Source organism: Polyodon spathula, unplaced genomic scaffold, assembly GCF_017654505.1.
Source record: "Polyodon spathula isolate WHYD16114869_AA unplaced genomic scaffold, ASM1765450v1 scaffolds_1409, whole genome shotgun sequence".
In the NCBI taxonomy this organism is placed as follows: domain Eukaryota; kingdom Metazoa; phylum Chordata; class Actinopteri; order Acipenseriformes; family Polyodontidae; genus Polyodon; species Polyodon spathula.
In genome coordinates, this window is record NW_024472889.1 from 77,389 (window position 1) to 100,000 (window position 22,612).

General features: G+C 45.2%; 1 protein-coding gene across 1 annotated transcript; it reads left to right on the forward strand.

Annotated features, from left to right (window-relative positions):
- Window positions 1-2,827: 2,827 nt before the first annotated feature.
- LOC121309599 (histone-lysine N-methyltransferase EHMT1-like) lies at window positions 2,828-22,546 on the forward strand (the record flags this gene model as incomplete). The annotated part of the gene is made up of 6 exons (XM_041242603.1): window positions 2,828-2,929; window positions 18,727-18,814; window positions 19,931-20,535; window positions 21,143-21,314; window positions 21,750-21,892; window positions 22,296-22,546. Coding segments are annotated over exons 1-6 (1,271 nt in total), but the record flags the coding sequence as incomplete, so codon positions are not given.
- Between the last annotated feature and the right edge of the window lie 66 nt (window positions 22,547-22,612).

Below are 22,612 nucleotides of genomic sequence, written 5' to 3' on the forward strand. Positions count from 1 at the left end.
TGTGTTAAGAACAACTACACAGATCCTATGCAGTTTCACGAAAACTAACAAAAACAGGAATTTCTAGAAAAACGAATTTGGAACACATTGTCACATGTTGCGTAAATGATCTTCTTAAATGATAACAACATCCATGGAGGTTGCATTTCAACCTTAATATCATGCTCTGTTTTGCACTGTGAAGTCACAATGTTGAATATGCAGATCTAGCATGCTCTGTTTTGCACTGTGAAGTCACAATGTCGAATATGCAGATCTAGCATGCTCTGTTTTGCACTGTGAAGTCACAAAGTTGAATATGCAGATCATGTCAAATCCAGAACTTCTTTTTAATAGAGGTTTACTCATCATGGTCGACCAAGCCTTGAAGTTCATATTGGCAGCAGGTCTCTTTGTTTAGTTTAATCAGCGGGCCAGGATTCTCTCCTCGCTGAAAACGACCACAACACTACAACACCAAATGCATTGTGAGCACACCCAAGCCTGATCCCTATCAAACGTCCTTCCTGTTTTGATGTCTGCGAGCAGAGACTGAAATGTAGGGCAACAATCTCCTGACGAAACCCCAGTCAGCTCCTGGCTTTTTCTTGGGACTTTAAAACAAAAAAGGGGTACGGTTTACATGTGAAAGGACCATAGGGCGTCCTGCTCAGACGAGATGAGATTAGGGAGATCTTGGCCGCGCTGCCCCCACTACCTGTGATTGAGGCTGGGGATTTGCATAACAAGGAGACTCTTATTCTGAAGCCACTTCCTGTTAGCTCCTCTGCCGAGCTGCCCATGTGGTGGCAGCAGCCTGCAGATTTTGCCTGAGCAGCAGCAGCAGCAGCAATGGAGGCCTCTGCAATGCTAGCCTTGTTATATATGGAGCGCAACAAAAACTGAGACCTGCTTGGTGGTGCTGCTGATGATTATAGATAGTGAGAGGAAAAGGGAGGCTGATAGAAGAAGAGCAATACTGCATATAATCAGGATCCCAGCTCAGAGGCAAAGGGAAGCTTGCTTAGGCTAAGAAGAAAATGAAAGGACCTGCTCTCACAGAATCCCACCTGGAAGCATGTCCACCCTCGCATCAACTCAGCAATGCGTAACCTGCTGGAGACCAGTGGCAATCTACCCTGTGGTGGCAGACAGCAGCAGCGCTCTTCAGCAGGGCATTGCGGTCTGTGTGTTTGTGTCATGACTGGATCATTAGCAGGGTGGGGGAATAGCAATTCCAGTTGGTGCATGAAATCGTTGGGACTGCAGGGAGAATGTGTGTGCGTGTGTCCGTGTGCGTGTGTCTATTTCATATCGAGGTTTGCAGGCATTTCCTCCTATTGGAAAGTTTTGATACAGTTCCTTTTAAAAATAAGTTTTATTTTGTTAAGTGAAAGCAAATTCCTTTCTTTCTCGAGAGAGATGGGTATTGTTATCTGCATCCGTTCACGTTGAAGAAGGATCACAAACCAACAACAATGAGGGAAAGGATAACTGAAGCTCATGAAGGGTAGGGAATGGATTTTAAAAACCTGCGTCTCTTATTCCTTGATCTCCCCTACAGCAGGGTCTTGCTCTGTGCCTGTGCCCACTGTGCTTTACCTGCAAACTCCACACTCTCCATGAGCTTCATAAAAGCAGCTCCACCTGAACCAGCAGCTCCCAGAGCAGCAGTGGCTGTGGGCCATCGCTCAGCGTTTACTCCCTGCAAGGTCCCCCCCTGTGCGGTAGCTTGTAAGTGCAACAGCCTGCTATCAAACAGCCCAGACCCATTGCAATTATCACAGCAGAGAAGACTCCCGTTGCATAGCAGCTGAAGTCATTTCACGATTTCAGAGTCAGAATTAGTTATCCCTGGGTTTTGTCTACTCAAATGTGAATCCTACCATAGTGAACCTGGACAGCTTTGCAGTGGCTGTGTCCTGTCCACTGCCCTGCATTGGGATAGCCAGCACACAGTCAACGATATTGAAGAGAAGTTCTTGCAATCTGGTGATATCCCATTATAAACAGCCTAGTTGGGCATTTCTTATGACAGCTCCCTCTTCTTATGACCGCACCCTCCCCCCCTCCCTCCCATGAATCAGACAGTCACAATGCACAGGTGAGATGCTTCAGCACATTCAATCACAGGTCCCCACTGATACACTTTAAGGATTCTGTTAATGAGGGGTTTATTGTGAGGACCTGAAGAGCTTAACCACCGCTCTGTAAAATCTCAGTGACCTCATTTACCCTTAAAACAGCCGAGAGAACTTTTATGAATTGCAAACTTTGATCTGATTAACCAAAAGGTGCTTTTTTTTAAAGAAAGGTGAAATAAAGGTGCTTTTTTCCAGTTTTGAGACTAGGATGCGTTGGCCCATTCAGTTAACACCCCAGCTTCGCTCCTCATTGCACTGGGCTGCTGCTGTTTAAACTCACAGTCCCCTCCCGAGGGACCTCCCTGAAAATGTGATTGAAGCATACAATCTCCCAGAAATGTGACTGAAGCATACAATCTCCCAGAAATGTGACTGAAGCATACAATCTCCCAGAAATGTGACTGAAGCATACAATCTCCCAGGGCACCACTCTCCAAGGCTGATTTACAAACAAATAATAATTGTAGAAAAAAACAAAACTTAATAACACTGAAATATAAAATATTAGCTCCATCCTTTATAGGTCCCATGCCATTACATTAAGGTTGCCGCTTCCGAGGTACAAAAAATCGTGACAACCCTCCATTACACTAGCACTAAATGCACTGTCGTTATAAGGAGGGAAGCACGTTGCACAGTCCCTTTGAGTTGATATGTGTTTTTAACGACTCGGGTCGGTCTTGTCCATTCTGCAGAGCACGCCGAGCAGCCGCCTGGCAGTGCGCTGCGCTGTGACGTCATGTGTGAGTAGGCGGGGCTGGACGGCGCAAGGCTGAGTGCTCGCTGTGTCTTCAATGGATCCCGAGGTGAGTGAGAGGCTCCGGAGTGCTCGTTGTAACTTTCCTCCGCGGTTACGGTGCGTTGTTGTTTCTCGGTACCGGCTTGGAACCGAAACGCCGGATGTGTCGTTCTGTTTTCGTTGGGGGGAGGGGGCAGGTCGGCCGCGCACCCCTCTGGGGTACTTGCATTTCAAACAGCCCGCCTGTCTTGTTTTGTGCTCTGAAACTCTGCGCTTTTGTGTGCTGCTCTGTGTGTGTGTGTGTGTGTGTGTGTGTGTGTGTGTGTGTGTGTGTGTGTGTGTGTGTGTGTTGTGTGATTAATGTGTAGCTAGAAAAAAAAGGGGGTGGGCTGAAATAGAGGGGCCCGGGAATGTGTGTAGAGCACAACGCATCCGTTGCACGGTCATAGGTTAAGATCTCGCAATGCTGGTTCCTGGGCAACCCTCTGCCCAGCGCGCTTTGCAGAAATAACAAACACGGTGGTACGAGCCTGAGTTTGCAACGTGGGAGTTTATTTTGCGGCTCGTTTTTGATCGGTACACAGTCTATTATACGAGGAGAGCATGTACTGATGTTAAAACAAACGAGTTACATGTATAAAGGTATATATTTTTATCAGCCTATTCCACCCTCCCGACACAGAAGAACATTTCAACACCACCGCTTCCTTTTCTAGTTCAGCCTGCAATGCAAAACTACAAGAAGTTAAACCTTGTGTGTGTGTGCTGTTAGAATGAAATAACTAAATCTTTTTAAGGTTTATAACTTGGTGGGTGAAGCAAAGTAACGGGATTAAATAAGTGAGTTCTGGCTTTGCACAAATGTGATGTCCGGCGAGCCCCTTGTAAACTTGTGAGTGGAACAAGGCAGGAGTAGAAACGACTTCCTTTGCTTGGGGTGCAAGTCTTGCCAAGCTTTTATGAAAATGAGGGAAGAATCTGCTACACTGCAATGTCTCTGCATTCACTGCTTTTGCATGTGATGTTGAGGGTCCTCCTGGTTTGAGCTGATTTCCAGCTAAAAGCTAAAATCTGCTCGCTGTAGGCATTGCAGCCTGTGACCTGTTTCTGAACTCCTGTATTCTGTAGTTTGTATTTGTATGCTTTTTAACCAGTTTGTGGCAACTGAATGCAAGAATGCCAGGTTCTAATGAGAAGATGCCCTGCGGCTGTGTGTGTCTGACAGCCCCTTGCGCGTTTTGCAAGAAGCGGGTTAACCCCTTAAGGTGCACTGCATTTAGAACTGTGTTTTCTGCAGATCCTTGCGTGCACACAAACCTCCATAGGTAAAGCACTTGAATTCCTCGCCAGTAGTGACACTGTGCCTGATTGAGTAGCACAGTGGTGAACTCACTCATGCATTTTAATGGAGTGCTTGGTGCTTTCGCCACTGCTGCTGTAGGCCTTGCTTTGCAGTGTGTGTAAGGGTCAGAGACACAGACGCATATGCTAGTCAAGTTCCAGGGAGGTTACTTGTAATCCTATTGAAAAGATCTGGCCCAGCACTGTACATAGGGCGTGTCTCTTTTAACAGACAGCTGGTTAAGTTGTCCTGCAGAAGGTTGAATCTGCAGTGGCTGACGTCCTCCCTGAGTGTGATGGGGCCTGCAATGGAGATCGCCTCCGTGTAGGAAACGGAGCTGTGCAGTAGAGAATGAGAGCTTTGAGCAATAATGCTTTCATTAGAACAGAGATTGCCTCCCAGTTCCAGGCTGCCTTCGTCGTGTTTTGTTGCCTTTAAAAAGGAAACCAAAAGCTGGTCCTCATTCGTTTCCCAGCTCGAGGGATAAATATACACCTGACAACAACTGAAGCTAAAATCTGCTCGCTGTAGGCATTGCAGCCTGTGACCTGTTTCTGAACTCCTGTATTCTGTAGTTTGTATATTTAGCAAGTGCATGGAAACCATCCGTGACATCCAGAATGAATTGGCTGAGAGGTGTCAGCACATACAGAAAGGATGCAGTGCCTTGCCTTGTCTGAAGACGATGGTTCTGTACAGTGCAGTCGCAGACGGTTTTCAGCTTGATTTTTTACTTCATTATTATTTATTTCTTAGCAGATGCCCTTATCCAGGGCGATCTTACAATTGGTACAAAGTATCACATTACAAAGTGTCACATTACAGATAAGAGCAGTTATAAAGTACAGTAAAATCAGTAGCAAATAAGATCAAATTCAAATAAGAGCAAAATAAAGAATACAGTAAATAATTACATGTAAGAGTGAGTTTGACTGAGAGCAGTTAACTTAGAGTAAAGATGTTTGCTTGTGCAAGTAAAGTCCAGTAAGAGCATGTAGTAAGAACGATGAATGGATGAGGATGATTTCACATAAGAGCAATTGCAAAAGAGAAATCAAATTCAAGATACAGGTAGTTTATAGTTAGGAGCAGTAGCTGACTGCGGTGAGGTATGGAGCAGTTCAGTGCACGTACAAGCTGTTGCAAGAATGTGCCATATAGTGCAGTGGAGAGCTGTGAGCTTTACAGAGGCTGTCTGAACAGGTGTGTCTTGAGGAGGTGCTGGAAGGGGATCAGATACTAATATAGTCCAGTATAGTGGAGAGGTCAGGTTTACAGAGGCTGTCTGAACAGGTGTGTCTTGAGGAGGCGCTGGAAGGGGATCAGATACTAATATAGTCCAGTATAGTGGAGAGGTCAGGTTTACAGAGGCTGTCTGAACAGGTGTGTCTTGAGGAGGTGCTGGAAGGGGATCAGATACTAATATAGTCCAGTATAGTGGAGAGCTGTGAGCTTTACAGAGGCTGTCTGAACAGGTGTGTCTTGAGGAGGTGCTGGAAGGGGATCAGATACTAATATAGTCCAGTATAGTGGAGAGCTGTGAGCTTTACAGAGGCTGTCTGAACAGGTGTGTCTTGAGGAGGCGCTGGAAGGGGATCAGATACTAATATAGTCCAGTATAGTGGAGAGGTCAGGTTTACAGAGGCTGTCTGAACAGGTGTGTCTTGAGGAGGCGCTGGAAGGGGATCAGGGACTGAGCAGTCCTGATATCGGTGGGTAGTTCATCCACTAATGTCTATCTGTAAAGTTCCTCCTGTTATCCAATGAATAACCTACCACAGTATGTCACAGGGGCAGTCTTTATAGAGAGCCGTCATTCATTTGTCTTTGATATGCACTGTACCGATATCCTGTGCTGTAAGTAAGCTGCTGTGGGTTCCTTTTTGGTTTATTTTTAAATGTAACTTTTTTAACATTAATATGGTCTTAATTGGGGAACAGTGTAACGTTTGTACAAAAGACAGATGTTTTCCGTAGTGGACTGAGTGCAGTGTTGATATTGTATTCCCTTGGGAGAAGCTGGTCTGTTTCAAGGTGCATTCAGGGTTTTGATTCACTGTCTTGAGCAGTCTGTGTACAGCACTGCAGTGGCAAATGGGACCCTGAGAACTTGTTCTCTCTGCTGTCATTAAGAAGCTGGCCTCCACTGAGCATGCTCAGCATTGGCTGAACTGCATCTACAGAGCTGGGACTCGTGGGCTAACGTAGGCCCCTGAAACCCTTAGGACTGCCTGGAACAACTGAGCCACTCGGAAGAGGTTTAGAAGGTCTTTAGGACTGAGGGGGGAGGGGTTTGGCTGTGACAGACTGTAGTGTATTTTAGGATTAGTTGAGCTGGTGCAGTGTACAGTAACATGCTGTAGTACAGTACAAGCTGGCTTGGGTGCTTGAAGACCCCTAGTTGTTGTTGTTGGGGCCCTGCCGTGCAGGGGTGCGGGCTGGCAGGTGGAGCCTCGCAGTGGTCTCCTCCGCCGCTCTGTGATGCATTGCTTTGTCTTGACTGCTGAAAGCAGTGTGAATCTGTAAGAAGCTTTTTCTTAAGTCCGTGGAGGAGAACACGCTGAGCCTCAATCACTTCCTTTGGTTCAGGTTTCGGGCACGTGTCTTTAAACGTGAGGAAGTGAAAGCAGATTGGCAGCAGGACAGGATTGCGCTGTTGAAGATGTTTAGAACGAGTGAACGTTTGTTTTATTTGTTTGTTTGTTTTCAGAATGGAAATCCAGGGGAATCGGCACATTTTTTTATAATTTCCACTTTAGAAACTCTGCTTGTCTTTGTGTCAAGTTGCGAGTAACATCCTGGCTATTCTCGTTGTGTTTACATTGATGTCCATTGTCAAAGCTGGAGAGGGAGTGTTGCTGTGAAATTCCTAGTGGTGTTGGTTTCAGTATTGCTTAACTGGCTGAATATTATTATCTAGGGTATAAACCAATACTGCAGCACTACAAGTTCCACAGCAGGACACTTCCCCACAGCTGACCTGCATGAACTGGTGGCCTCTACATTGAGCCAGTACTCATTCCTGGGGATTGAAAGCCTCTGTAAGTGGATTATTTTTTAATTTTTTTAATGAAGTGTTGACTTTGAAGCAGACCTATACTGTAATAGCGCCTTTATTCCCTGTAACTGATCTCTGTGGTAATCCTGTGGGTTAACTGACATTAAGCAAAATCTACAGTACCAGCCATGTTGAGTGCTGTTTGAGTGATTTTAAATGAAGCAGTCGGTGGTAGTTTGCTGTTGAAGGATTGAGCCAGTCAGTATATTGCATTGCCTTAGGCTCTTTGCTCAGTCTTGCATGTGCTGGTATTGTCATTGCTTGCTACCTGTTTACTGACCTGTCTTCTCACTCTACTGTAGCAAGCTTTAGTATTGCACTTCCGGCTGTAATGTGAGAAGAAAAAGGATCGTCTTCATCGGTGATACAGTAACACCCATCATTCATTCTTATATTCATTCATTTGATTTATTTTGTGTTGCACTGAGTGCAGCAGGGTTTCTACTGAGCATGCCCGGTGCTGTTTTGTGGTATGTAGACCTTCAGAGGGAGCTGTGTCATGTGACCAGAGTAGAGCGAGTGTGCATGTGCGGGGAAGCTGGAGGAAAGATCAGAACTGCTAGATTCTCCTCCCTCCCATTCCCTGTCAATGGACATCCTCAGAACAAACCAGGTACGAACGTGTGACCCTGTCAGGTCAGCTCTCTCATTGCTTTAGTGTTTGATCCACTCTGCTGTTCAGGCTGCCTTATTCTCTAGAACCTGTGCTGTCTGGGCTTGGTTTGTTTTGCACTTTGGGTTTTCAGCTCAGCTGCGTCTCTGTTTTAGATTTTGATCAATTCTTTCCCCTTTGCAAGGAACTGTGTTTAATTTTTCCTTCTTTTTAATTGGCTGGTATGTCAAGCAGTAGCTCGGTTATTGCTTTATTCTTCTTACTGTTGTCTGTAGTTGAGTATTTTATTTTTTTTAAACCCGTTTGACCCTAACCTGGTATCTCAGGACAGCAGACTGATGGGTCATCACTGTAGTTCTAAAGTGGGACTCTCCTGTGTCCCTGGAGAAACGTCCATGATGATAAGAGACAGCGAGGTCCGTTGTCTTGCGTTCTGCTGCTGCTTCACTGTACCTTGCTGGACAGTCAATTAGATTTGTCCCTGAATCGCAGATTTTTAAATCCAGGATAATTGATTTACTCCAGAGAGAGGTATTTAAGCATCATTGGCATTCTGTGGCTGGTACAATGTCAGGATTTCCAATTGAAGGATTTTAAAGGAAGAAAAGGGGATATTTACAATCCTCTTTAATACTAGTTCAAATCAGAAGTAAAAACCCCTGTTCCTCATATCAGAGGGTTGATGGAAGTTTTGTCAAAGACGCAAGTCGATTTGCAAGATCTGACGAAGCAGTGAAGACAACAGGAAAACAACCGTATCGTGGAGACTTTCGTGGAGGGCATTCGCTTACTGCGTGATTTTAAACTGGAGGGTTTTATTTGGAAAAGTTTGAAAATCTAGAAAGTAGTTGAAGAAAAGCAATCTAGCCAAATGGACGTTGCGGAGAGCACTGGAGGCTTTTGAAGCTGCAGGTCTCTTTGTGGTCGTGTTTAAGGGTTTTTCAAGGTTCTGCATTTTATTATTTTTCATCGCTCAGCTGGGTATGAAACAGTGTCTCTCTCAGTCCTTTTGCTTCTGCCCCGTCTATCCAGTTTTGTGGCTGTGGTGTTTCGAGAAGTGCATCTTTTTTTACTGCAGTTTGCCAGCCTGTGCAGTGCTGTACAGTAAAGTTAGTGCAAGATGGTAAAATACATCTCTCCTTTTTTATTATTTGTAGAACAGGAAGGTACAGCTTGGGTGTAATAAAGCCTAGTTAAGAACGGTCCTGTTTTCCGGTGTGCATGGAGTGTTGAGAAACCTTTTGGAGTTCACATAGTGGAAATTAATTGATTCCTGTCCAGGTTAGGGGGGGAGCTCTTGGAACGCTTGCATTCCTGGAAGCAGGCTGGGAATAAGGAAGAAGGTGAGGGGGTGATAATGCAACACACTTGGCTGTTGACTGCACGGCTTCTTTTCCTTGGGTAATATTTGTTTGTGTCTGCCAGTTGCTCGTGCTCTGAAATGGCTGAAAGACCGTCTGTGCTGCGCATGCATCTCCTCCCCCAATACTACTGTGTCCAGTACCTTGTAGAGTGGAGGCTGGCTGTGTGGGCCTGCACTGTACTGCAGATATCCAGCAAACAAACAAAAGAAGCACAGACATGGGATACGAGGCATGGCTGGAGATATCTGTGCGTGTGCTAAATCTTCGAAGCAAATGGTAAACAATGAATCAAGCAGAACAATTGACTTATTGTAGTCAAGTTTATGTATAAAAAAACATATATAAAGGAATGCACTTGGCTGCTTTTTTGGAGCTGTTGATGAACTTGAACTGTGAGACTTCGATCTCCAAGGGTCCTGCTCCGTGTTTTCCACCAGTATCAGCCTGGATTTTGGTTTTGCTTGCAGCTTATGAATAGGGGGATTCCTTTGCCCAGTGTGAATGCTTTTCTGATGAGAGCACGTGTCTGTTGTTGTCCCTGAGCTGTCTGTCAATCTGTTTTGAGCCGAAGAAGCTGAAGAAGGCTGTTAATGTGATCGGTTTTGTATTGAGAAGTTCAGGTTTTGGGAATGCATGGTCCAGGTAAGGATCGCGTACTGGGGAGTTGCATAGCCGCAGTACAGTAATGTGTTCAGCAGTGAACCGGTAGTCTATGAAGAGAGAATTGTGATTCATTGTGCACCTGCAAATGTCTCAGAGTTGTTTTTTTTTAAAGCAAAACGAATAGGTTAAGATTGTGATCCAAGGCATACTGTATCAGTGCAGGACAGTTGCATGTTTTTTGTTACACATGACTTCTCCATATTTAACTGGCACTAGAGTCTAACGTCAAGTACTGTAACTGATGTTTTTTATTAAGATGCTTGGCGCTGAATGAAGGGTCTTACAAGGACGCACAGACTGGTATTGAAATCTGAGTTCCTGATGACTGTAGAGCAGCAACGTCGTTCTGATGCTTGTGTGTTGCCTTATGGAAACCTGAACAACAAACTGCAAGGCAAGCAGAAACAGAATTGAGATTTATAGCATTTTTTTAAATTTATTTTTTTTGTTTTGCAAATATCAGCAAAAAAAAAAAAAAAGATCCCCTCTTCTCCTCCCCCAAAATCAAAAGAAATCTGGAAGAACCACCAGGAATGTGCCCTTCATCTCCGCACAGAATTGAGTTGCCTGTTCTCAGCTGGCCTGCTTTGCTGAGACAGGGCTACACTCCTTGGTGGCTTGTGCAGTTATTCTCCTGAAATGGCTGCATGTTCACAAGCAGGCCCTTGAAAGCACTGAGATGCTACTGAGCATGCTCACTGTGCAGTGTTGGAGAACCAACAGAGGGAGCAGCTGGGTCATGTGACCAGAGCAGGGTGAGTGTGCGTGTGGGAAGGAGAAGGAAAAGAAGAGCAAACTGCTCGAGTCTGTGCCTTCAAATGGAAGCCGTTGAATCAGAACAGGTACTGTGCAGCCTTCCAGGTAACTGTGGGGATATCAGACCTCGCGCTGCTTGTCGGTGGAGTTCTTGGTGTGTTGGTTTTGTGTGCCTCTGGTTTTGGTTTTGTTTCTCTCTCTGTTGTGCTTTTGTCATATGGAGTACTTGGTTTTGGTCCTCCTAAATTCGATTCCAAGATTAAACTTAATAATTTAAAGTAATTTGTCTTTTCACCACCTACTGTAGATAATATTTCTGCATCTGTAAGCTGCTGTTGATTCAGCTTGTGAGTATTTAACTTTTCATGTGTTTCATCTTATTGAAGCAGGCAGCTTCGTGGGTCATTCAGCTCCTTCTCCTCGTGGGGTGAGTGGGTCTCTAGGGCAAAGCAAAAGGTGACCAAGATTAACAAAATAATTCAGCAGCTGAACGATTCTGTTGCTCTCTGCGTTCCTGTGAATGACAGGATCGCATACAAACAGAGAATGAGGATCACGTTGCATAGCTCACTTTGTTAGATTGTATTAATTCTCTGCAGTGTTTTTTCTCACCGCTCCCAAAGCCTCATTGCACTTCTTTACTCTCTCCGGTTTTGCTTTCCACTTTTCGTAATCCCTCCTGCAAGAACCACGGCAGCTATTTGAGCGGATTCCCTCCTGGGTTCAAAATAAAGAGAAAGAATGAGAGTCTCAACGATTCCTCGCACGCATGAATCCGAACCTACCGCAGGAGAACAAGATGCAAAACACGAACGAACTCCAGGACGCTCCGATTTCACGCTTTCGATAATCAAAATGAAGGTCCATGAAAGCCAGTAGCACACGCTGCTACCCAGTTGCCTCTTTTTAAACAGCGTTCTTGGTCTCTGTCTGCCGTGAAGAATGGCTTGAAATGTTATGTGGGCAGGGTTGGTCTGAATGACTCACCTGCTGACAGGCTTCTAAGCACAATGCAGGAGGCTGAAAATGGAAGTGTTTAGCATTTCCTCCTGTCTTCGAAAGCACTTGTTTCAAAAGTACTTTTGGCCCCTTTTGCATTGCACTATTTCTGAAAGTTATTACTTCTAAAGGTTTTTTTCTCTCCAGTATTAGACAGCCTGCAGCAAGGGAACGGTTTTTTGAAAATGCAGACGAGAGAAATACAGTTCCCTACTTTTTTACTATGACAGCAGCAAACTTATTGCTTACTGTACTGAAGCGTATAATGGGATAACAACTGGCCAATACCTTTAATATACAGTGGAGTCCTGGGCGTGGAGCCCGCTTGCAGAAGAACCAGCTCACGTTCCAAAGGATTTGAACTGGGGGACATTTCTGTGCTCCTCTTGCTTTTCGCGTTCCTTCAGTTTTTTTGGTTCATACAAAGGAGAAACTGTACAGTTGGTGTCATGTTCTGACACTTTGACGCTGCAAGCCTAACTCAGACATTTCTAACATTCTCTCTTTTTATAAGACGCCCCCAAGTTCAGAGGAAAGAAACAGTTTAGGATCAAATGCCTTTGCTGGTGTTCCTCATTGTCTCTGCGTTGTAAAATAATTACTTGGCGGGCTGACAAAACAGTTGCTAGTAACTGGAAGAACAATGATATAATCAAGTGCTGGCTTCGTCAAGCTGGTTTAAAATTATTATCAGAGGTAGAATTCATATCCATACAGCTAAATGAAAGCAAGCTGGAGGGGGGCTTCCAGGTCAACAAGATTACTGTAAACTGAAGACACAGACTGTGGCTTTCTGAAGGTTCTTGAACAGCCTCTGTCTTTTGCTTTTTAAACACGTTCACATTCTTGTTGGACTTTTGGGAAGATTTCAGTGGTCGGTGGTTTTAAAAAAAAAAAAAAAACAAAACAAAAAAAAACTTGTCCTTGATTCCAGGCATGCAAAAATTCTGTTAATAAGTAAGGTATTGTTTATTTAGTCCGAATTGTGATTTGAGCAGAAAAAGTCCAGGGATCACCTCGATAAAACAAGGAAAGGAGTTAGCATCGCATCATGTAGCTTTTTAAAAAGGGTTCTGTCAGCCTTGGGGAGGGGGTGCTGAGAAGGCTCTGTGGATGGCTTGTAACGTATGCATGCTGTAATGCTTTTTTCCAGACCTCGAGCAAGCTGTCGTAACTGACAGAAGCACTGAGAGTTCAGAATCGGGGCTGTTTTTAAAGATAGTTTTTGTTTAGGTTCCACAAGGGTGTCATTCAAAACACACCAGGAGAGCCTTGGAACTTGAAAGCAGCTTTTGAAACGGGGATCTGGGCTGGATTTGTGGGAACCAGAGGACAGGGCATGGTTTTTGGAGTTGTCTCTGTTTTAAGCCCCACCCAAATAAATGGCAGCCGTCTGTAAACGATCCAGCTCTGAAATGGCTGTGATCTGCAGCAGTCAGCCGGTGTGTGTGTGCTCACTGAGCATGCTCCCCGGTCTGCCTGTAGGGGGAGGGAGGCTTCAGGAATGAGAAGCTGGTGTAGATTTGTTCTCTTCCTTTTCGAAGTAAAGAAAGCAAGCCTCCTCGTGGACCTTCCTTGTGGTGTGTTACATTTTTATGGGTCTAGTGTTCATGTAGCCCTGTGTGTGCGTTTGGGAAAAACTCTCTCTTTAATCTCTAAGCCGTTATTTGAGTCCTGATTAATCAAACCGTTCCAGTTGTGTGCTAGTGATGTGTTGTTTTTTCTCCCCTCTTATAAGCAGCACAGGAAGTCAGAAGTTGCTTGACTGTAAAAGCTACCGGGACTGATTGTTTCAATATGAACACGTCTCGGGGCAGACGCTATCGTACAGTACGTGGCTTTTCTCATTTGTTTGGAATCAGTCCACAGTGTTGTGTTGTTACCCTCCTCTCTAGAACTCTTCTTAATCCCAAACTAGAAGGATCAGACCCCAGCAGTTTTTAGAGCTGTAGAAGCAAATCAAAAAAGCAGATGGTTAACGTCATGTAGAAGAATGAACGTGTGCCAGCGTTACAGTAACAGATTCTTTCATTTAAAAATAACGTCCAGCAGCAGCAGATGTACTGTAGGTAGCTCTTCAACCTTTAAATATAATGCTGGGCAGAGATACCCTTTCGAAGTTCCTGTGCCACAGCCATGAAGCTGTGTCTCCTTTAGAAACCTCAGAGAAATCCATGTTGCTTTCAGGACATTTAAAAATACATGCTTGCTAGAGGAGGTTTTAGTGAAAAAATGTTTTGTTCTTAAAATAAAAGCTTGCAGCTTTTTAATTATGAAAGCTAATTGGTGCAAGGACCCAAATTTTCTTTATAAATAAATGCAGTGCAATGCACAAGAAATCCGGCAGGTCAAACTGATGGCGTGTGAGATCATGCTGATGATAGATTTGGCTAAGACCCAAGGACAGAATGACCTCTATCCCACAGAAGGTCACTGTAGTCCCTTGCTGTGGCTCCCATACTGCAGCACATGCTTGTTCTACAGTGGCGTCAGGAATTCCAGTTTGGCCTGTGGGTTTGTCCAGATCTGTGTTGAAGTATAGTGTCTTTAGGCAGGCACTCGGTTCACTGAAAGGTTGTTAAGTTGAGTCTGATGGCTATTGTGTTCTGAAAGTCGCACTGCTGTAGGTGTAGCCTGTGCACTGCAGAGACCCGGTATGTACAGCACTGTAGGGAGGCCTGGGACTCTTCGTTTTGTCTTGGTTGTGAAACTGATCTTGAGTCTCCCGATGAAGTCTTCAACCTCTTTCTGTATTGCATGTCAGCTTCGTGCTCCCCATGTAGAGCTACTGTACGGTACAGTCCCCAGCATCTCTCTCTGTTTTTTGTAAGGACAGCATTTTGCAGATTTCTGTTTCAGGGTACTAGAGTGACGGGCCAGGTACAGTACAGTACAGTACAGTGCCTTTTTTAAACACCACAGCCTCCCTCATGGCTTGAAACCAGTGAGGTAACATATTGCACAGCAAAAACAGCCTTCAGTACGGCTCAGTGAACTGCCAGTGTGGTCCGTGCAGTGCTGCTATTGCTGATGATGACTATGGGGGAGCCATGCATGAAGGTAGAGATGCAATGCTGGCCAGCTGCCTCCACTGGTGGGGTTGAAGTAGAGCTGGCTGCAGTGCACGGCAGTAAGCAGGCAGCAGCTGAAGGAGGTGGAGTCAGCAGGGGGCTTTTATTTTGAAGTGGCTTCGTGCCTGGCTAGACGGCTTTTGTTGGGGGAGCCGTTTGCAGCAGACATTTTCTTTGCTAGGAGGGTGTAAGCTTGGGCTGCCAATCATGGGGGCATGCAGGCTGTGGCATGGTGGAGTGTGACCCAGGCTGGCTTTGATCTGGGGGGGACATTAATTGTGTAGGTATTGCCCTCTGGAGCAGGGGAAGATAGATCCCAGCCTGCAGCAGTGAAGTGTGGCTGTAGTTTGGAGGGAGTTAGCAGGGGTGCAGTTGTAAAGTGTCTGTACCGTTAGGGACATGTGCAATCTTAACGTTAACCCTGGTGGGGGTTACTGTAATTGTTGTTGATCAGTAGGAATATTATCAATATTAGAAAGAAATGAGAGGCTGTGCAATTGTTTTTGTTGCTTTTTTGAAGTTGAATTTGAAGGAAGGGGTAATAAGCCTGTCTCCTCCTCCTCGATGGCTCCTCCTCCTCCTCTTCTGCTCTGCTGAGATCAACTTCACATGTGTCTCCAAAGGCCGCTTTTGTCTCCCATAAGATGAAAAGAGAATCCAAGAATCAGACAACAGTAACACAACAAGAGTCTGCTAGAGAAGAAATCCTATTTTGTGGATCAGCAGTATGTGGGGAGAAAGAGACCGCAGAGCCGCACGCAGCTCGTTAGTTCAGCTTGCTGGATAGTTTTTAAAAGGTCCTTTTTTTAATTTGTCGGTGGAAGTCGAGCGTGTTAGTGTTGTTGCTGGGTGAGGAAAGTGCAAGTCCTCGAAGCGACTCGCACTCCTGCAATCAAGGGCTCTTGAAAGGACCGGCTTTAAGATACTCTGCTGTCCAGCAGCTCCCTTTTCGGTTCAGCATAATTCACTTCTCTTGCTTTTGTTCTAGGTTGTCATTGTCATGTTTTTTTCATTTAACTGAGGTTGGCAATGCTTTATCTCGTTAGGCATGCATTTCATGCATTTTTGTTTCTTTTTTGCCTTGGGTGTATTTTGCATAACGTAGCGCACGCTTGGTACAGTCACTGTTTGCACTTCGGCTCATGTTGTTATTTTTCTTGTTTTTCGATGGTTTTCAAAGGAACCTTCTGTACTGTGTTCTTGGTCTACAAAGGCCTAGGAAAAGGGCGAATCTCGTTTGCTTGAGGAGCCTGACGGGCTGGTAAGTGGCAGCATGATTTATTTTATTTTACTGAAGTCTTTCATTGAATCTCTGCTCCTAGATTGCCCTGTTTTGCAAGTGGACTATAACCAGGTTAGTGCGGAACATGGTGGTGTCGGAAAGGGACTCTAGCTAGCTAGTACGTTACCAGCACCAGAAACTCTGTCTGGGTGTGGAATGCATAGTGATTACAGGAAACCCTTTTGTGTGGTGTGACTAGTTTTTACCTGAAAGATTGAGGTTTTTTTATTCCAGGTTTCATCTATATAAGGACTGCATGCTGCATGAACAGTGAAAACTGTATATATTTCTAATACAGTGTGGTGCTCTGCACTGGATATTCAGATGTTGCGCTCAAGGAGGGTAACGGCTACTCTACAGAGTTTTGTGTTGAATCAAAACATATTTAGAAACCGTTTTTGAAGCTTTTGAAGTTGAATTCATCTCTCTTTTTATTTTTCTGAAGAAGCCTTGTGCTTTTCAATGTTGGAAGCTGAACTAACCGTTCTCTTTGATGGAAGTTGACGATAGTCTTATTTTTATCGTTATTTTCCTCAGTAGGCTACTGTTCTCATTTCAGACTGCACTGTTACTACAGTGGCTGTGTTGAGACAGTTGTGCTGCTTGCCTCTCCAGGACACTGTGAGCAAATGAGACACATGAATCACAAGGAGTTCTTCAAGGCGGTCAATAAATAACAACTAAACAGTTGAAAACAAAGTGACTTCTTCAAAACCTGTGCCCACGAGATTTGAAGAACCAGACCCCACTTTCTACCGGTGCAAGCACCAAACCAGCAAGCAACATGTTGAAATTCCTTGCACCACAGCAACAGTGAGGGACTTCCAGAGAGGTGCAGCTGACTGCTTTCGACTGAAAGCGAAAGTGTCCAAAAGCACTGAAACAGTCAAGAGAACAGCGGCTCTGTGTTACAGAATTCATGGCAGGAATGTAGCTATTCGATTAGAGGAATGCTCCTCCAATCAAGAGAACAGCGGCTCTGTGTTACAGAATTCATGGCAGGAATGTAGCTATTCGATCAGAGGAATGCTCCTCCAATCAAGAGAACAGCGGCTCTGTGTTACAGAATTCATGGCAGGAATGTAGCAATTCGATCAGAGGAATGCTCCTCCAATCAGGGGCTCTTGAGTTGAAAACCTGAGGCATACAATTCTCTAGTTGGGGCGCAACCTTGACCTGTCTGGTGGTTTTTTTTTTTTTTTTTGGTTTATCAGTTGCTTGTTTTCAGCCACCTTCTCAAAATAATACAAATCTGCCATTTTGAGCTTTCTGTAGTACACACTCTGCTAAAGCTTCAGGGTTGCATGCAGGAGGCTCCTGGTTAGAGCTAATCTTAAAGACCAGTGTCTAGTGAAGTAAACTGCAGCTTTCTCTTTTTGTTTCACTTTGTCCAAACAGTGGAGGACATTTCGAAGAGAGCCAGACCTGGAGGAGTGGAGACAAACCCACAGTGTGTCTTACTGTTTCACAAAACCCTTAGTATTTCAGCTGGGTTAGTAATTATGACACCTCCTTCCCAGTCTAGATCTCATCCCACTGGGGTTCATTTATTCAGAGTATGCTATCAGCAGAGGACCCTTCTGATTAGAGGTCAGGGTGATCAAGTACAAAGCAATACACTTCCATAAGCTTCAGGTGAATGAGCAGTGGGAAGGAGAGTAGGTACGTCTTTTTTACTTTAAACCAGTACTCTCCCTCCTCTAAGTCTGGAAAGGATTAGTCATTGTCATTAATTACAATGGGTTTAATGATCATGTGTGTGTGTGTGTTTTATATATATATAACAAAAAATATGAGAGATGCTGGTTTTCATTCCAAGTGAGCTCAGTTACTGGACTAGACCCTTCACTGGACTGATCATTTGCTTAATTAGACCTTTTTAATTGTGTGCAGCTGTTAAACCGTTGCAGATTTCAAGTTAGCTGTAACATTTCAAGTAACTCTGCAACTGTTTAAGAGCTGCAAACGATTGCAAATGTCTAATTAAGCAAATGATCAGTTCAGTGAATGGTCTAGTCCAGTAACTGAGCGCACGTTTGGAATGAAAACCAGCAGACACAGGGGGTCCCCAGGACCAGGGTTGGGAAACCCTGATCTAGATCACCAATAAATCTTATTCTCACTCCAGTTAAAGCTGCAAGCCGTGTGGACTGAGAGCTCGCAGATCCTGCCTTCACGCCTTGTGCCTTTAGACAGGGTCAAAACAGATTCCCAATTCCTTTTAAAGGAATTGGATTTGATATTTTAGAGCCATGTAATAACTGTTGCGATTTTGTTCATCTGCTTTCATTTGAAGCTAAATGAATTAACTAACGAACAGTGATTTCAATGGCAGTAATGTGTTGCCACTGTGAGAAGCTTGCTTCAGTAGAACGCTTTTGCTCTTTTTGATGAACGAGGTGTTGAAATTGATTACAAGTGAACGGGAATGGATTTTAAAAAGGAAAAGGAATTGACCCCAGCCCTGTCTTTTTTTTAGATTTAATTCAATGGAGATGCAGGGGCAGCATGTCTTGGTTGTCTTTTGTTGTCCTAAATTAAGTTTGTTTACAGGTGTTTAAAATTCATAATTAAAAAAAAAAAAAAACTTCATGCAAAACCCGTTTCGTGCTGCTGTAGTGAACAAGTTTGCAATGTGAGACGACAGATCAGTTAGTTGCGTGGTCGAAAAACCTGTGCCATGCAAATGCCATTTTCTTTGTGGTTTGTTCGTTAGCCTGCAGGTGTGGCCAAGGGTGGCGTGGTGCAAGAGGTCCGAATGAAGACTGAGGCAGCAAAGGAACCTCCCACCAGCAGAGACTGGGGTAAGAGTGCAGGGCTTGTTGTGTAGTGTTTGTGGGTGGGGCTTAACTCTGTAAAGATGTACCAGACTCTGAACACAAACCAGACCAAGAGCCAAAGTGTTTAACCCTGGTGTCTTGGACTGATTCCGTAGCAGACCTGCCTGCATCTAAAGGAGTCTTTTTGTTTTCCCTGTGCTGGAAGAGAATGTCTGTGCTGCAGTGCTTGATGCTGGGCTGAGTGTAATCAGATGCTGCAAAGCATTACCTTGGATTTCCAGGAGATTTGATTTTTTTTTTTTTTTTTTTTTTTTTTTTCCCCCAACAAAAACAAAATAACCTGATAATTTTAATCTGAAGTCTCTATTACCTGATATAGCTGCAGTGGAGGAAATTTTAATCCCACAAAAACCTCCATTGTCCTTCCACCTGCTGCAACACAGAAAGCTGACTGATTGTGCCCCTTGCCGACTTCCCACAGCAACATTCCTTTTGTTGCAAGTCATGACACAGCAATGCACCGTGCACGAGTTCCAGTACTGCTGACTGCAGCCGGTTTCACTAACTCTTGCTCCATCACTAGCGTTGCTCCAGCTGCTTGCTTACTCCAAGTGGAACGTTGATTTATTAATGTAATAAAGAACATTTTTTGATTCAACACAGCATTGTGGGTCAGGGTGGCATTCAGCCTGAGCCCAGTTCCTACAGAACTGAGTGGTTAATGTTGAGGTAATCTGTTCAACAGCAATCGAAACATATCATCAATAATTGGACATAATTTGTCAGTAACGGTCTGCCATGTGTCTTGTGGTGGTCAATTTTACACAATTAGTATAGTTATGTTTGTGTCTGGTGTAAAGGGGGTTTAAATAACTGAGTCTGCTGTGTTACACACGTGCCCTGTAGATCAATACAGACGGTACTCCCATTGAAAGATGTTTTATTGCTAGATAAACACAGGGTTTCCAAGTTTCTCTGCCCTCTCCTCCTTCAACATTATCTACAATAATTACCAGGGGTCTCTCATCTTCATCCATGTCCTTGTGTTTTTTGAACACCCAAAAATGTTTTTCCTCTGGGAGAGAAAGTAGCAAACCTCTTTTAGCTGTAACCAACCGGGTTTTCTTTTCCTTTTTGCAGGGCGTGATGAAACGACTTTGGGGAAACCGGCAGTAGACTCCTCTAAGATGCCTGCTGACGCAGAGCTGAACGGCTCTTGCGAGAGAGCCGAACCCATCACTGCCAAGAGCCACCAGAGTCTGCCCAAAATGTGTCAGGACAGCCGCGCCAGGCTGCCACCACCGCAGGAGTCCAACAACAAACTGACCCACTTCAACGAAAACGGGCTTTTGGAGAAAAGTGGCGAGCCGGCTGGCAAGCAGAACCATCTGAAGGCTGGCGATCCGACGCAAGCCTCGGTTACCGGTAGCAACGGCTACGTGTTAAACAAGCAGCAGCAGCCCACACAGGAACAGGCCCCTCACAGGACTAGCGGTACGACCGTGGGGGCTTCTCTTATCGGCCACGCTGCCAAAACCCTTCCCGGGGGAGCCGGCAAGGCCAGGAGCTTGAACACTGTTAAGACTGATGGAGCTCGTGGTCAGGGACCGGCCTTGCTCCGAGAGGAAAAGGAAAAGGCAGAGGGAATAACGAAACATGCAGCACAGGAAGTCAACCCCCCAGCAAAAATACACAGGGCTCGGAAGACCATGGCCAGGCCTCTAGTCAACCAGACCACTCTGAAGGTTAGCTTACTTTATTCTCTCTTTTTTTTTCTGTTTGTAAAATGCTGGGATGAGTGCCTCTTGAGTCCCCCACCCCCATTCTATTGATTGTCTTTCTATTACTGCTCTCATGCTGCATTCTGTGTGGATGCTAGTCGTCCTCCTTTATTTTATCCGGTTGTCTTTTGGATAGCTCTGTAGCTGGTTACTGTCCCTGATCAGGCTATCGGATGGGGCTAAGACAGGAACCAGACTTACATTGTCCAGCGTGGACCTGGATTGGGTTTACAAAGGTCCAGTTTAAAAATGTTACCTCCCTCTAATTTAAAGAGCGCAGTATTGAAATCCTCAACACGCCGAGCATCAATTAGAAAAGCGTTCTCCTGTATACCCATGATGGATTTAATATCCCTCCTTTTTGAAACTCTGCCCTCAGTAGGTTTTTAATTAATGGTTTAACTTCTGCTCCTTGGAGTTTACGAGGAAAACTTGCTCTTTGTCTGCACGGCTTGGTATGATCTTAGTTGCAACTTTCTGAGAATCTTCATTATGTCGCGTTCAGAATGTAAAATATGCACATCCTTTCTGTACATTTTCCAGTGGTGGCTAAAAAAATTTCTCTCTTAAGCTTCTAAACAGGGAACCAAAAGAACCGAACGATCCAAAAGAACAAAAGGACTCGAAAGAAGAAAGCCACAACGGGGTGGAGTCTGGCAAAGCACAGCCTCCGTCACCACCCCCTCAGCAACACCAGCTACCTCAGAACCAGAACGAGGCTACTGCCAGGAAGCCCCAACCAGGTAACTGCAGCCCTTCTGTGAACCGGGCGCTAGAGCTCCCTAGGGCACCCTCATGCAAGCAATGGAAGGAGAACTGGCCTCCTCCATGCTTCAGTGAGCACTGCTGCCTGTTCCCAGGCTGGGGTCCAGCTCCTGTGGGAACAAGGGTCGCATGTCGATCTTCTGTCCTCCTTGACCGGTGAATGGGCTGCATCAGTAAGGCAAGGTCAGCAATAGACATCCCATTTTGAACAAACAAACAAAAAAAAAAAAATAGATGGGGCATTTCAGAGACTCCCAGTGATTTAGTGGAGGGTGGGATATGAATTGGCTCCATAGTTGTGTTCAAGATTCACCAGTGTAAAGTAAGTGTGAGTTGGGGTGGACTTTTTTTTTCATTGGAACCTGAAATGGGTTTGCTAACTAAAAGCGGTTCTGTCCCTGCTCCCTGTCCAGCTGCAGCGGTGTCCCGCAGGAAGAGGAGGAAGATGGGGACGTACAGCCTCGTTCCCAAGAAGAAAGCCAAAGCCATGAGGCAGCGCACGGTGCTGGAGATGTTTAAAAACACCTCAGCACATTCCCTGTCTGCAGCCGCTCAGGTGAGACCTCTTCACAAACTGTGCCTCGTCACAGAGCTGAAAGCTGCTTGGATGAGTTTTTGTTTATACGCTACAGGTTATGGTGACCCAGAACCTTTATTGGATTAGGTGTGGTCCCCATTGTCAACACTGCCCCAGTTTTTCCTGAATACTCACTGTAGGTTAGACATAATGACCCAACAGGGATGGAAATAAGACTCCCATTGCATAGAAGTTTCACCCATTCCAGGCTTTCATACCAGCTTTATTAGCCACAGTCTATAGGTAACAAGCTTTGGTGTGGCTTACTAAACTCGTAGCAAAACCAGGAATGGCTCAAACTGCTACGCAGCGAGAGTCTTATTTCCACCCCTGACCCATTGCACAACGGCTCGGGCTTATTCACGTACATGTCCCCTTACAGCAAGAGAGCACACACGTGAACGGAGAGAGTGTGGAAAACGAGTCGGAGGAGGAGGACTCTGAGGAGGACTTGGATGATGACGAGGACGAGGAAGGAGAGCAGGGAGGTGATCGGCCCGAGCAGACGGTCCCTGTCGGAGAGGAGAACCATGACCCCCAGGGGGGGAGCAGGAGGAACAGCATGGACGGCACACCCAGGGTGAGAGCACTGTCAGACTGCCAGACCTGTCCGTCTGAGGCGGGAGAGCCAAGGTTGTAACTGGGCGGCGTTGCCTGACGAAGTTTGTAGCCCTCTGGTGTGTAAGTCATGCTTGCTGT